The sequence below is a fragment of the Lampetra planeri genome, chromosome 24 (genome assembly GCF_965212315.1).
Source record: "Lampetra planeri chromosome 24, kcLamPlan1.2.h2, whole genome shotgun sequence".
NCBI lineage: Eukaryota > Metazoa > Chordata > Hyperoartia > Petromyzontiformes > Petromyzontidae > Lampetra > Lampetra planeri.
The window spans coordinates 8,653,174-8,667,390 of NC_136130.1; the positions used below are offsets into that span (position 1 = coordinate 8,653,174).

A 14,217-nucleotide genomic window follows, 5' to 3' on the forward strand; every position below is an offset into this window, starting at 1 on the left:
GTGTGTAACCATCGTCGTCATCAGCGTCGTCATCAATCATCATCTTTGTCATAAATCATCATCGTCGCAATCATCGTCGTCATCATCATCGTGTGTCACCATCATCATGATCATCATGATCGTCATCATCGCCGTCGTCATCGCCATCATTGCCGTGGTTATCCAGCCATTGAACAAAGACGGCCACGGCATCACGTGCCTTCAGATGCTTCCTGGAACGTTCTTCCATCTGATATTAGGAAGGCACTGGAGCTATGCACTTTTGCATCAGGACTGATTAACTAATTTCTTTACAACTGGTTGTTTTGTTTAATTTGTTGTCCTTTCCCCACAACTCCGATTATCATGTTTGGCTTTGCACTGTGCGAAAGAAGTTCTAGATACAGCATCGTCGTAGTCTACTGTACATCATCATCAGCAGCAACCGCAGCAGCGTTACCGAAATCATTATCGGCAAAAGCAGCAGCAGTGACATCATCATCATGATCGATATGATCAATGGATGTGCATGTCCAGTGTTAAAAACCAATACACCCTACAGCAACATCCCTTTGGAGGTGGGGTATAAATAATAGATCATATTTATGATGAGGGATTGAATGCGATCATGAAGATCATCAGTAGCAGCAGCAGCCTCAGCAGTAGCAGCGGTGTTGCCAGCACCAAGCTTTATTTACCAAGGCAGGGCCTCAACTTGAGGGCCCATCTATTCCCAGGGTATTTTGGCCCCCTTGTCCACATTGGCCAGATATCTTGTAAGAGGTTAGAAAAGCAACCCATTACCGCTTCACACGCAACCTGCCGATGGACTTGACTGCTTCGGACCCATTGACACTGCTGGGTGGACATTGGTGGTGTTGGTTGTGAAGGGTGGGTGGGGGTGGGTGAATTAAAACAAAAACTTGCACCATCCTTTCAACCGCTGCGCTGAGAGATCGATTTGAACCGGCGAGACCCTCTGGATTGTAAGTCCACTGCGCCTAACCCATTACAACCAGGTGCGGTATGAATAATAAATGACGGTGATGATGATGAACAATGGGCCCGGGGGGGGGGGAGAGACCGGTCGCGAGCGGTCACCTGCAGTGCACGGTGATGGGCCCATCCTGGCCAAACTGCTCCTTGGTCTTGTGCACCTGGCCGATAAAGTCGATGAAGCCCTCGCCCGACTTGGGCACGCCCTGCTCGGGCCAGTCCGTGAACTGGAACTGACGCACGGTGCGGGACTGTCCGTCCTGGTAGCGGGGGGGGGGGGGTAAGGGTGGGATGGGGGAATGAGGAGATGGATCCCAGGTTTCCGCGGCGAAGCAAGGGGTGTGACCGTGGCTTTTACGTGAATAAAAATGTGTTTTTTTTTCCTACACTCGCAAAAATGTGTTTGCGTGAGTTGACTAACTTGTAACCAGTGAGTGTATTACATTAAGGCCAATCATTCATGCTTACATTAAGAGTAATTTTTATGTTGCGTTTAATTCATTGTCCTTCCCACGCACATCCGTTTAGCACGGTTGGCTATGTGTGGTGCAAAATTTTAGCGTTCAACCATGAAACAAAAAATGACATGAGATTCCAAAACCGTCCACAAAAAAAAAATGTTATTCTAATTACGAGCATAAGTAGTGACAATATCATCACATCGCTGTGGAGAAGCAGTGAGGCGTGAATAACTAATTACATGCTTTGCAAGAATATGCCGTTGACTCTGTCACCGCCAGTGGGATGTGTCCTCATGGCTCAATAAAACAATAGCAACTGACATCGAGCAAGTGGGTACCTCCTCCCTTGGCAAAGCAAACTGCGAAAGGATAACCACTGCCTTTGAAAGGAAAGCCTTCTGGGGAATTCATAAAAATGTCTTGGAAGGAGCAATGCAATCATTCGGGTAGTCCTGGAAGGAATAGACACGTTCAAATAATCCAGGCTTACTGAGTCAGGTCAAGTAGAGGAAACTGCAGAGAGTGACCGATCTTCCTGGTCGCATGTCTGAAATATTGCCAAGGACGGTGGCTGGAGGGAGCATTGGAAGGTGCCAGAATCCGAATGGACATCAAACATCAATGACAGGACGGGAACGGAAGCCATCTCGGTTGCAAGACCCAACGACGGACAGAGCGAAGCGGAAGAGACCACCGCTTGAAGGCAACGGTCATGGCTCCAACGGCCCAAAAAGGCGAAGCGATCGAACTCACCCTGGCGTCGGTGACCTTGAACTCGCGCAGCACGTACTGCGGCATGTTGTACTCGGCCATGGGGTCCACCACAAAGTACTGGTAGCGCGCCGAGCGCTCCGCTGGCCAGTACTGGTGGCACTTCTCCTGAGGGCAGGAGGTGGGGGGTGGGGGGGCAGGGCAGGGCAGGGTGACAAGCTGCACTCACACCTTGTAGATTTGAAGCTTTCGTGACGGCAAGGATTCATACTCTTAGTTCTTTCGGTAAAGTCAAGTAGGTGAAAAATTTAATAAAAATTAATAAAAATAAAACTATGAAAATCATTGTTTTATTTTTATTAATTAAATAAAACTATGAAAATCATTGTTTTATTTTTATTAATTTTTATTTCATTTTTTGCCTACGTGACTTTACCGAAAGAACTAAGAGTATGCACTCACACCTTAATTTGCACCCATTTTAAACGTAAACATTTTATTTTTTATTTCACCAGGTAATACGAACCCGCCGGATAAACTCATTGATGGCGCACAGAGAGCAGGGAAGGGATCTTTGCGATCTTAAATTATTAACTAAACTAGATTTACTTTACCAGGTAAGGCCCATTGAGCTCTATAGCTCGTGTTCAGAAGCGACCTGGCCACAAATGATTGCTCAACGAAGGGGCTCACCACGTGGAAATTTATAGCAGCCAAATACTTGAAGCGCATGTTTATAAATGTGGAGGGAAAAACAGGAGGACCTGGAGATCAGGATTGAACCCACGACCTCTTGCATACCAGGCGAGGCAAATAACATCTCGCCACTGTGGCATCATTTTATCACGGCTGGCTACGTAGAGTATTTACAAGGTTCAACAGACATTCATACAGACTTTGTGGTTCAGTTGAGTGGCATGCGTGTCCGTGTGTCCGTGTGTCCGTGTGCGGTGAATACTTGTGGATGGTGTGTTTTACCACTGGCACTTTTTACACCTAATCTTGCACCTTTTTTATTCCATACTTCGCTCAAAACTTTTAAAAGATACATTTTTAAAATCATATAATTTCTTACCTATTTTTTATTTATTCATTTGAATTCTTCATAGCTTTTTCTCTGTTATGTCTTTCACGGAAACGGTGTGTGTTTTTTTATTGATGAAACCCGACGAAAGAGCTTCTGAACTCACAGGGAACTTCAAAATAAACCGAAACAAAACCGAAACTGAACTTGTGCAGCTGCGCGGGTCTACAGGTACGTGGACCGCGGTGGCTGAGGTGAGACGCTGCATCCTTTAATCACAGTTCGCTAAGCGAACGACCTAAAAAGGCCAAACCATCGAGTGGCCAGCGACACAGACGCAGACGTTTGACTTGCAGCTGGAAACATTCGGCGAGTCATGGGGCTCCCTTTCCTGCAGTTTTCCAGCCCCCCTAGCTGGAGTCGGCAGAGGTTACAAAAAATGATGGGTGACCAAATTGAACTGTACGGAAACTTGAAGGAAACAACAGAATAGAGAAATCAACATTACCAAAAAGGAAAGGTTAAATTGGACGTTTTGAATTCACAGTTGTTTAATCATCGTTGCAAAACACGGTTGCACGTTAACAGTTGCTGTAGTTGACAAAACATTGTCCCACTGAATTTGTAATATAAACTAATAAATCTACATGAGTGTGACGGTGTTTACATGGCTTTGTGGGTCCCTGGGTACATGCTCCGACTTTGTGGCTTCGCCAGATTACACGGGTCTGCGTGTGTCTGTGTGCGTGAGGGTGTGCGTGCGGCTGTCTTTTGGACGTGTCATCTCAGTCAGTCAACCCGTGGCACTTGGGGTCTGTCCCGTGACCGCCTGCCAGCAGGCGTTCGACAATTCGCGTGGCCTTAAAGCGCACAGAGCCTGGCACAAGCGCCGTGGTGACGTCACCGCCACGTAGTGGAGAATGGCGGTTGTTGTTGTTGTGCGTGCGTGTGTCCGTACCCGTCCCATCTCTCTAAGCTTAGTCAGCATGACCACGATGGTGGAGTTCTGCTCCCAAAGCATCCTCCAGAAGTCCTCCGTCGTTTCAGGGAGAGGACCTTGTGTGGCGATGTATGCGCCCTGTTGCCTGTGGGATTCAACACCCGGAGACAAACACATAGACAGATGAACGTCCGTCTCATCACTCTGTAACATTCATCAACGTCAGTCTGGAAAGCCCATAGGCAAATAAATGTAATTATTTTGTGTTATACACACTTTTTATTTATTTATTTCGGCCTTTGCGGCTATGGGGCGGGGGGGGGGCTTGTAGAGTTGCCACGTCTGAGGTGCCAAAATCCGGGACGTATTATGGCAAGGGAAATATCTCACAACATGGGAAGATGGGAAAACTGCAGGTCAAACATTGTCTAGTCTTACGTGATGTATTATTAACTGACAAAAAAAATAGTGCTTGAATTGTTCTGGGAAGACGTGTAGATTTCCCAGGACAGCAATCTAGAAAAGAGGACATTACCAGGATAGCCAGGACAGGTGGCAACCCTAGAGACCTGCCCAGGAGAGGCAAAGTTGCTGGCATTTCAGTGTGGTGCATTACACGCTATGCAACTGCTCCCCACACGCGCACACAAACACATAGACAAAGATCCCCCGTATAGCCTCTACAAGATTTTGAGGACAAGCGCGGGGGGCACGAAGGGGTGGTGTGGCCAGAACCACACCTGGCCACCTCTGTCAGCCCGTGGCGATGTTCACACACCAGACTAGTTACTCATTTAAAGACAAGATCCCCCAGTATAGCCTTCAACAGACTGCTGGGGTAAGTGCTGTTAGCGAGCACCTATCAAGCCTGGCACGGCACACGAGGGGGTGGGTGGCCAGCACCACGCCCGGCCGCCTTTGTCTCCCCAGTGGCGATGTTTACACACTGCATCAGGTACTCATTTGAGGCTGAGTCGACCTAGGGGAGGCCCAGGAGCAGTTCAAACAATCGTCACTGGTGTTGACCGTGAGCGGGAATCGAACTCGGGACGCCAGGTTCGAAGCGCGGCAAGCAAACCGCGGCACTACCGCTCCCCACAAGCAAACACGTGCGTACGTGCACGCACGTACACGTGAGCACAGGGTCCGTAAAAATTACAGAACTAACATCTCCACAAAGATAAGTGTGCAGACAAGTGTTCAGCATCGTGCGATTACCAAGGTGCTTGTAAGTCACGACGTTTAATCTCGCCAGGCTGAGAGCATGCGTAACAGTCGAATCTTTCATGACTCGCGCATCACCACCACAAGAGCTAAAAAAAACAACCATACCACCCACCGCAAAAAAAAAAAAACCTGCTAGAAATTTCACAAACATTAGTTGCCAACCCGTGCGATGTAAGTTCTTAAAGACCGACCAACATCACCTCCCCAAAAAGTGCCCCTGTGGTGGAGCTTTCACAAAAAGCCACTTTTACAAAGCAGTAATCACAATATCATCAGCAGCAGGAGCCCAGTTTCAATTACACATCTTTGCTAGGCAGAGAAACTGGCTATTATAAATAGCCGGCATTGCCGGATGCCTTTTTACAAAAAGGCCCCTTCGTTGAAGAATAATTCCGGAAAAAAACACAATAAACTTTGCGTGAACAAAGGTGTTTTTGCACACTTTAACCCTTCTATTGAGGCTGGATGAGCATAAACTAGCACCCAGACTGCCCTTGACCTTCAAAAAGTCCATAAACAACTCCACTTTGAGCAATGGAAAAAAAACACAGCACCTCGCGACCTGTAAAGAGCCATTGTGTAATATAATGGACCGGTTTTGTTGTTGTTGTACACCACATATCACCAACAAGCCCAGGCTTGTTTTTATATACGCTCGTATAGGGGGGGGGGGGCATTCATGGAAAGATGCATTTACGTTGCTCACAATACGCTGCGGTACAATTTAAATTTATACACCGTTGTAAAAACGTGACCGCATCTCGAAATGCCCTGCCGAAAAAACAGGCAGCGTATTTCTTTTATAGAGAGGCAAAGGAGGTAAGTCATAGGCAGAGGGGGGGGGGGAAACGAAATTGTATTTCTTGAGCCTAGACTTGAACAGGGGACAGGAAGTCTGCCGCACAGATGGCTGGGGGAAAGGAAGGTTCCAGACAGTGGGTGCAACAGAGGAGAATGAGCGACCTCCCCCACAGAGCAACGTCTAACTCGGGGGCTTTGATAGAAATGTACGCATGTTGAACTTACTTCAAACCGTACGTAGCCAGCCGTGCTAATCGGAGGTGCGGGGGAAGGACAACAAGAAAGGATTGATTGCTGGAGCGGAGAGTGTACGGAGGGGATTAGAGTGAAACGGGGTGCGAGAGGTAGGCAGGGGAAAGTCCATGGAGGATCTTAAAGATTGGTGAATGTGATCTTGAAGTTGATCTGCTACTGGATCTGGAAGCGGTGGAGGGTTGGGAGACATTGGGGTGAAGGGGGGCTGGTTTCCTGGAGGAAGTGAGAGTGCACGGAAGGGAGTTGGCCGAAATGCCGGAGAGACAAGATGCTTGAGCAGAATTGGTCAGGGAGGGGACTTTGGATGAGAGAGCAATCAGGGTCAGGAGGTCAAGGGCTCTGTGTCCTCTGGTGCCTTTGCTCATTACATCTGATCTTAGGTACATGAGCATATGCCATTTCATTGGCTGCATATAAGAACAGCGAGAATACTTAATGTACTCAATGAACTTATGATTTCATAGATAAGCAGACTATGTCGCCTTCATACAATTTTTTTTTTAAAAGTATTTCGTACACAACCCATCGGCCTAATGGTCTGTTGGGAGTGCATAATTGCAGCGGCATTGATGCTGTGCATGCAAACTCTGGGCCGGTCTTGACACACTGCGTCTCATCAGCAGAGCCAAGCTTGCTTCAATCGGTGCTTGGTGAACCGCTAGATGTTACAGGCAAGGATCCTCGCCTGAAAATATGGGTCCTAGTTTGCACGCAAAAACTACACAGTAATAATCGTCACTTGACATACGGAACAAAAAAGATTCAAACAGATAAGTGGACATCACGTCTCTCCCTTTTCTGTTATCTCTTCTTCTTTAGGCGGAGGGACAGATGGAAGGAGACGTAATCGCCCTGCTCATCCATCCTTCCGAACACATTCTCGACATAACGACGCCGGCGGCAATTCCACTTGAGATTTGAATCGTCTCCGATTGGCACAGTTGGCTACGTTACGGTGAGCGGAGAAGTTCAGCACACGTACATACGCACAGTAAGTTCTAATCCCCAGGTGTGAGATCGAGAGGGGAGCACCCACCGGTATCCGTCGATGTAGCTGGCGTTGATGTAGTCGGAGCCCTCGAGGCCACGGATGGGCTGCAGTGCGACGCGCGTGCTCTCGTACGGCATCACGTTCACCAGCCGGTTCTTGAACTTGTTGCACGGCAGGTTGGCCGTGATGAACCGTGACGTCTGCATCTTGGTGTTGGACAAACGCTGCGCGACGGCGGGGGGAGGAACGGGTGAGGAGGATTCGATTGCCCCGCGCTGACAAAATGCCTCGACAACTCAAAGCGCCCTTGACCTCATCTCAAACATTGAAATTCCCTGCTGCTTTTTTGTGTGTTTAGTTTGTTGTCCTTTCCCCGCACCTCTGATTTGCACGGTTGGCTACGTACGGTGCGAAAGAAGTTCAACATACATACAAGGTGACACCTCCGGTGACAGCTGTCCCTGTGCGGCACGAAATCATCTGAAGCAGCACCGGCCTGCAAAGTTGAAATTATTTTGCCAGAAGTGGGCGATGTTGCCACCTGGGTTTTTCTCTCTCCCAATAGAGCAGTTTGTGAGTAATTGATCAAATGTGGCCCAATTGGGACGATGAAGGGTGGGCGCACGTGGCTTGCCCTTTACCCCAATGGGATCTTAGACGTCCACCGTGATACAGACGTTAATACAGGTGCTTCAAAAATTTGCAACAATGCCACGAGAAATGTGCCTCCGGGCTCTGGTGACCAGGTGTTGACAATGATGGCGAACAAGTGGAGACTCTTTGACTTTCTCAAGCTATTAACATTACATTTGTAATCATGTTACAGTGTATTATCCGTCATTTGTCCATTAAAAACGATAGCCCCCATGTAAGTGTTAACATTTCTTTGAAGCACCCTGTACACCTGTCGTGCCAACTTGTGGTCCATTGCTCGGTTGAGAAACTGAGCGAGAGATCGTTGCACATCTCACGCGCACGCTCGGGGCATGGAGCGAGCGCCACTATCCTGTCGGATTGGAACAACGAGAAGATGGCGTGACCACCCACCGTGCCTGGCTGCTGTCGTCTCCCCAGTGCCGATGCCTACACATTGCACCGGATAAGCCGAGTCGGCCCATGTGACACCCTTAGAGGGGGCTCTGATATCACTTGCCACTGACCGTTCGTCACGTCTTGCAATCAAACTCAGGTTACCGAGACGTGAGCACGGTCTATAACTCACGGGCGCACAATATGATGTTTGCGTAGGACTACCCCTGCCTGCATGAGGCTCTGCTAGCATTCCATCAGCTTGCCTAGCAAGATGATGTTAAGCAATTGTTGCCAGGACGTTTTCGGGTGCACTACTCAAGGGAATTCCCCAGTGGCTGTTATTTTAAACAGAGCCGAATAAAAAATATCCCCCATATATATTCTTAGGTTTTTTTGGTAAAGTCACGTAGGTAAAACATTAAAATTAATGAAAGTAAAATAAAATAAAAATCACGACGTTTCGGAGGCAACACAAGTCTCCGTCATCAGGTGGGACCGTCACAGCCAGATTTGCCGTCACAGCCAGATTTGCCACTTGATGCAGCAAATCTGGCTGTGACGGTCCCACCTGATGACGGAGACTTGCGTTGCCTCCGAAACGTCGTGATTTTTTTTTTATTTTACTTTCATTAATTTTAATGTTTTACCTACGTGACTTTACCGAAAAAACCTAAGAATATGAATCCTTGCAGTCACGAAAGCTTCAAATCTAGAATCCCCCATATAGCCTTTACCAGATTGCTGGAGCAAGTGCGGTTAGTGAGCACCGATTAAGGCCAACCGCCTTTGTCTCCCCAGTGCTGATGTTTACACACTGCTCCAGGTACTCCTTTGAGGCTAAGTTGAACTCGCGGAGACCCAGGACAGGTTCGAATATCCGCCAATGTTATTGGTCGTGAGCAGGGATTGAACTGGGCTCGGCGGGTTCGTAGCATAGTACGCTAACCACTACACTACCTCTTCCAACTCAAATGCGCACACTCTCTCACGCTCAAAAACAATCACACATGCACGTTTATACACAAACACGGAATCGCACAACAACAACAACCGCCATTCGCCACTAAGTGGCGGTGACGTCACCACGACGCTTGTGCCAGGCTATGTGCACGTTGAGGCCACGTGAAGTGTCGAACGCTGTCAAACTAGAGCCGGTCATGAGCACACTGCCCAGGTATGGGAAACTCTCCACTCTCTCCACAATTGCCCTGTCACCAATTGGGAGTTGTGGCGGTGGAGTGTCCGATGGTACAAAATACCCAAGCAGGTGCTTAGTTATGGTGGGGCTGATGGTAAGTCCCATCTCTTAGTGGCAAGCTCCAGGTTCAGCAGCAGCGCCTCCAACTCCTCCTCTGAGTGAGCAGCAATTACCAGATCATCGCCATACATAACATGGTTGAGCAATAGGGAGCCATCCCTTGACCGCACCCGTGCATCGATCAGCCTCCCATTGTATCTGTACCAGATGGAAATTCCTCCGGCACAGCGATTGAAGGCTTCACGAACTACGTGGTCGAAAAATAGATGTTAAATAATCTCACACGCACAAACACACACACCCACACACTCACACACTCTCACACACACTCACGCATTCTCACACGCACTCGCACACACTTGCGAGTGAGCTTGTCGCATATCAAGGCGTGGATCCGATTCATCCGCCACGGGATTTGCAAATTACCCACGACAGCTGCGGATTGCGATTTTAATCCAAATCTAACGCAATTTAAATATATTCTTCTCATGCGGCTCGATTGCATGAACCCAACACGGTGACTGTGGGAGGCACGAGACGGATTATCCTGCCGCCCTCACACGCGGGGCGCACCCAGCGGCCCGCGCCGCTCACACCCCGCGATTGCGTCGCAGCTCCACTCACGCTCTCGAGGCGAACGGCGTAACACAAAAAAAGTTCGCAGGCGCGCTCGCTCGCTCGCGTAAACACGGGCGAGGGCTTGGCGACGCTGCCCGGCCGTTGGAGCGTTCGTGCCGCTCGTTTTGCTGCAGAGGTTTCGCGGCTCCCAATCCAGTGGGCCCGCCCTGGTTATGAACGCGGTTCCGCGCGCGACAACCCGCAATGAGACCGCTGCAACGCGCCGTCCCCTTCACCCGCGGCCCAACGTGCAAGAACAGGCCACTGTGTGCCATTTTCAGGAAAATGACACCGTGATTTTAACTTATTCGTAGGCAGCAAACATCGCATCCCTATTTGGCAGACGAATATGCCCCAAGGCACTCTTGCAAACGAGACTCATCCTGGTGTCTGGAGTTCTCAAACTGGTTACATAAAATAAACTTGAAACTAATTCCTTCCGAGTTCACCTCGTCTGTCTGCTGCGACGAATCATGCCGTTTCGTGGCTACTCATTGCACTCAGCATGGAACACGGGGCTAGTCATACGTCTGCCCCACCTTTATCACGCCAGTGTCAAGAGTTACCGCTCGGGGTGGAATCACAATAATTACAATGCCTACAATTTCAAGCAACCAATGGAAGAATGGTGCATCTACTCGTCGCTTAATGTTGACTCTGGAGCTCAATAAATGTGAAAAAAAAATCAGCATTTGTGTAGGTCACACGTAACGCGTTCACATGATCGCGACGCTGAGCATGCATATGCTCACAAAAGCACAAAGACATCACTGTGTAGCCTCTAGCAGACTTTCGGAGCACGTGCTGTTAGCGAGTAGCAGCAGTGCCTATAAAGGCCGGCACAGCACACGAGGGGGTCGGTGGCCAGCACCACGTCTAACCGCCTTTGCCTCCCCAGTGGCGATGTTTACACACCACACCAAGTACTCGTGCGAGGCCGAGCCGACCTCGGGGACGATCGGTTCAAATAACTGTCACTGCTGTTGGCCGTGAGCGGGAATCCGAAATCGCGTCGCCGGGTTCGTAGTGCAGAGCGCCAATCTCCGCCACTCCCGCTCCCCGCATCGACGAGATCGCACAGACGCGCGCCTACGCATGCACACTCGTGTTGCCCTCCCCATCTCCCCCCGGCCCACCGCCCCCCGCGCGAGCCGCACCTTGAACTCGAGCTCCATGCCGGTGGCCGTGTCGCCCGGCTCCACGGTGCCGAGCCGCTGCAGGTGCGCGTAGAGCGAGCGCGCCGGCACCTCGGTGCAGCCCACGGTGGAGGCCTCGAGCAGCGCCTCGTGCACAAACACGTACTGCTCCTCCGTCTGCACCATGTAGTTCCGTTGCGCCCGCATGCACGTCACCTGCACCGACAACGCCGCCGCCGCGCGTTAACCACCAATGCAGCCGTGGGTTCGATCGACTCTGACGCCTGCTGTATATTTCGAGATTGGATGTTCTCCCCGTGGTCGTGTGGATTTTTCTCCGGTTTCTCCGGTTTTTTCGCTCCACATTTAGAATGAATGTGCGTTTAGAGTATTTGGCTGCTGTATATTTCCACATCATGACGAGCCACTTCGTTGAGCTATCCTTTGTGATGGCCAGGCCGCTTCTGCAAAAGAGCTATATAGTTCAGCAGGACTTACCTGGTAAAATAAAAAAAAATTAAAGTTTAGTTTAGTTTAGTGTGTGCCTGTCTTTGTGTGCATCTCCGTGTGTGTCTGTGCACCTGTGGGTCTTAGCTCGTACACAAAAAAAATTGATTTAATTTCGATTTAAAGCTTTCGTGACTGCAGGGATTCAGACGCTGTCTCCCCGACAGACCTGGTCTTCCCCTGCGGACGGCTGCTTGCGTTGTGGCCGAAACGTCGTGAGGATTATTTTATTATGTTTAATTTGTATTATTTTATTACTTTACCAAAAGAACCAAGAAGAATATTGATTTAGTTTATTAATTCTCCACGCTTTTTTTGTGCCCGTGTCTGCTCGACGGTGCCGTGCGTTATCAAAGCATGGCTTGAGTTAAAGGGGCCTTCCTCTAAGCTCCGTCAAGAACACTTCTGTGGGATCGTGATGTGAAAAAATAATGACCCCCACGGTGGAGTCATTGAGATCCCCAGCAGTGCAGCTTTCCATCATTACCACTACACAGCGGCTTAATTTGCCCATGAATCGCAACGATATGTTAACATGGAAAGCTGCTCTGCAGGAGGCCCCCAAGGACTGGTGTTTGAGAAACGCCGCTTTTGTCGTCCCACTCAGGTGGCGAGGGGCTCGTAATCCGAGTCACGAGAGTTCAAACGCCGGTGCGGATTTGACTGAGGTCACCAAACCTGCTGGGGTCAACGCAATGAGGTTCACCATGTGGCGAAGTTAAGCGTGGTTGTCCGATGGATAAACCGACCCCGTTCGATAGGACAGCGGAATTTCCACTGCTCGTTCAAGGCTGAAAAGCAGGAGATGACCACCGCCTCAAATGCGCATTTTAAAACAATCACTTTCGCTTTGAGTCGAACACACCCCTCAGATTTCGAACGGCAGCAAAAGCTACCAGACCTCTGGGGAAGCTCCACCAGGAACACCCGGTGAGCTGACAGCCCCCTCCCCCCTCTTTAAAACCCCTCCCACTTTGACATAACCACGCCCACCCGCTAACACAGGGGTGGTGGCCTCCCTTGGCTCTTTCTGACATTAATCAATTAATCAAGTCTTTATTTCTATAGCACTGTTTAGTGAAATGAATTGCCATTCAAAGTGGTGTACAGATATATATATTGAAAAAAAACATTGTCAATAGACTAAATCACAAGAAGAATAATGCAAATTCCATCCGGGAGTTTGTTCGCGAAGTCACACAACTGTTAAACAGCGGACAAAGTCAGGGCGACACCGGGGACTGCCGAGCCGGCAGCGTTCGGTTCCCATCACCTGGCCGTAGACGTCGACGGAGTTCTCGGTGCGCATTCGCTCCAGCATCGCGTCCATCACCATGAAGCAGCCGGTCCGGCCCACCCCAGCACTGCACTCCGCAGCAACGCAGACAACGACCCCCACGTCAAGCGAGCACCGGTTAAGGCCGTCGCGGCGCATGGTAGGGGAGGGGGGGGGGAGTCGGGAGTGACCGGCACCGAGTCTGGCCATGTTGATGTTCACGCACCGCACCGGCTACTCATTATGAGGCGAAGCCCCGGTACCAGTTTCTGGCATCGCTCGCCAGGCACACGGCACGGTCTGCGACTTCGTTGCGCACTCATCCGTATTCTACACGCGAATATCAACATTTCGCGGGTGCGATCAACACGCACAGCAGTGCAGTACGCATGCACACAAATACAAAGATCCCTTCCACCCCTGTATAGCCTTGCACCGACTGTTGGGGCAAGTGCTGTTAGTGAGCACCTACGAGAGCCGGCACGGCACACGGGAGGGTCGGTGATCATCACCATGCCTGACCGCAATTATGAAAGATGTTTACGCACCGTACCAGGTACTCATTGAAGGCTGAGTCGACCTAGGAGCAGTTCAGATTTTAGTCACTGATGTTGGCCGTGAGTGGGAATCGAACACAGGTCGCTGTGTTGGTAGTGAAGCGTGCTAAACACTGTACCACAGCTCCCCATACGCACACACATGCACGCACACATACACACAAAAGTACAAATGCGTTTGTATCGGGGGTACATCAGGAGACAAAGTTCCCCCCTATAGCCTTAACAGACTGCAGGGGAAAGTGCTGTTAGCGAGCACCTATGAAGGCCGGAAGGGTACACGAGGGAGTGGGTGGCCAGCACCACTCCGGACCGCCTTTGTCTCCCCAGTGGCGATGTTTAAACACCACACCAGTTACTCATTTGAGGCTGAGTCGACCTAGGGGAGGCCCATGACCGGTTCAGATAATCGTCACTGGTGTTAGCCGTGAGCGGCAATCGAACCCGG

At 49.9% G+C, this 14,217-nt stretch overlaps 1 protein-coding gene across 6 annotated transcripts in view; it reads right to left on the reverse strand.

Annotated features, from left to right (window-relative positions):
- LOC144726724 (receptor-type tyrosine-protein phosphatase delta-like) overlaps positions 1-14,217 on the reverse strand; it is a 341,659-nt gene that overhangs the window by 3,274 nt on the left and 324,168 nt on the right. For all 6 annotated transcript variants that reach the window (XM_078605566.1, XM_078605565.1, XM_078605563.1 and 3 more), the window contains 6 exons: positions 13,210-13,300; positions 11,451-11,645; positions 7,431-7,609; positions 4,130-4,256; positions 2,190-2,315; positions 1,081-1,235 (listed from right to left, as the gene is read on the reverse strand). In XM_078605566.1, coding sequence (XP_078461692.1) covers positions 1,081-1,235; positions 2,190-2,315; positions 4,130-4,256; positions 7,431-7,609; positions 11,451-11,645; positions 13,210-13,300 — 873 coding nt within the window. The remainder of the gene's footprint in view (positions 1-1,080; positions 1,236-2,189; positions 2,316-4,129; positions 4,257-7,430; positions 7,610-11,450; positions 11,646-13,209; positions 13,301-14,217) is intronic.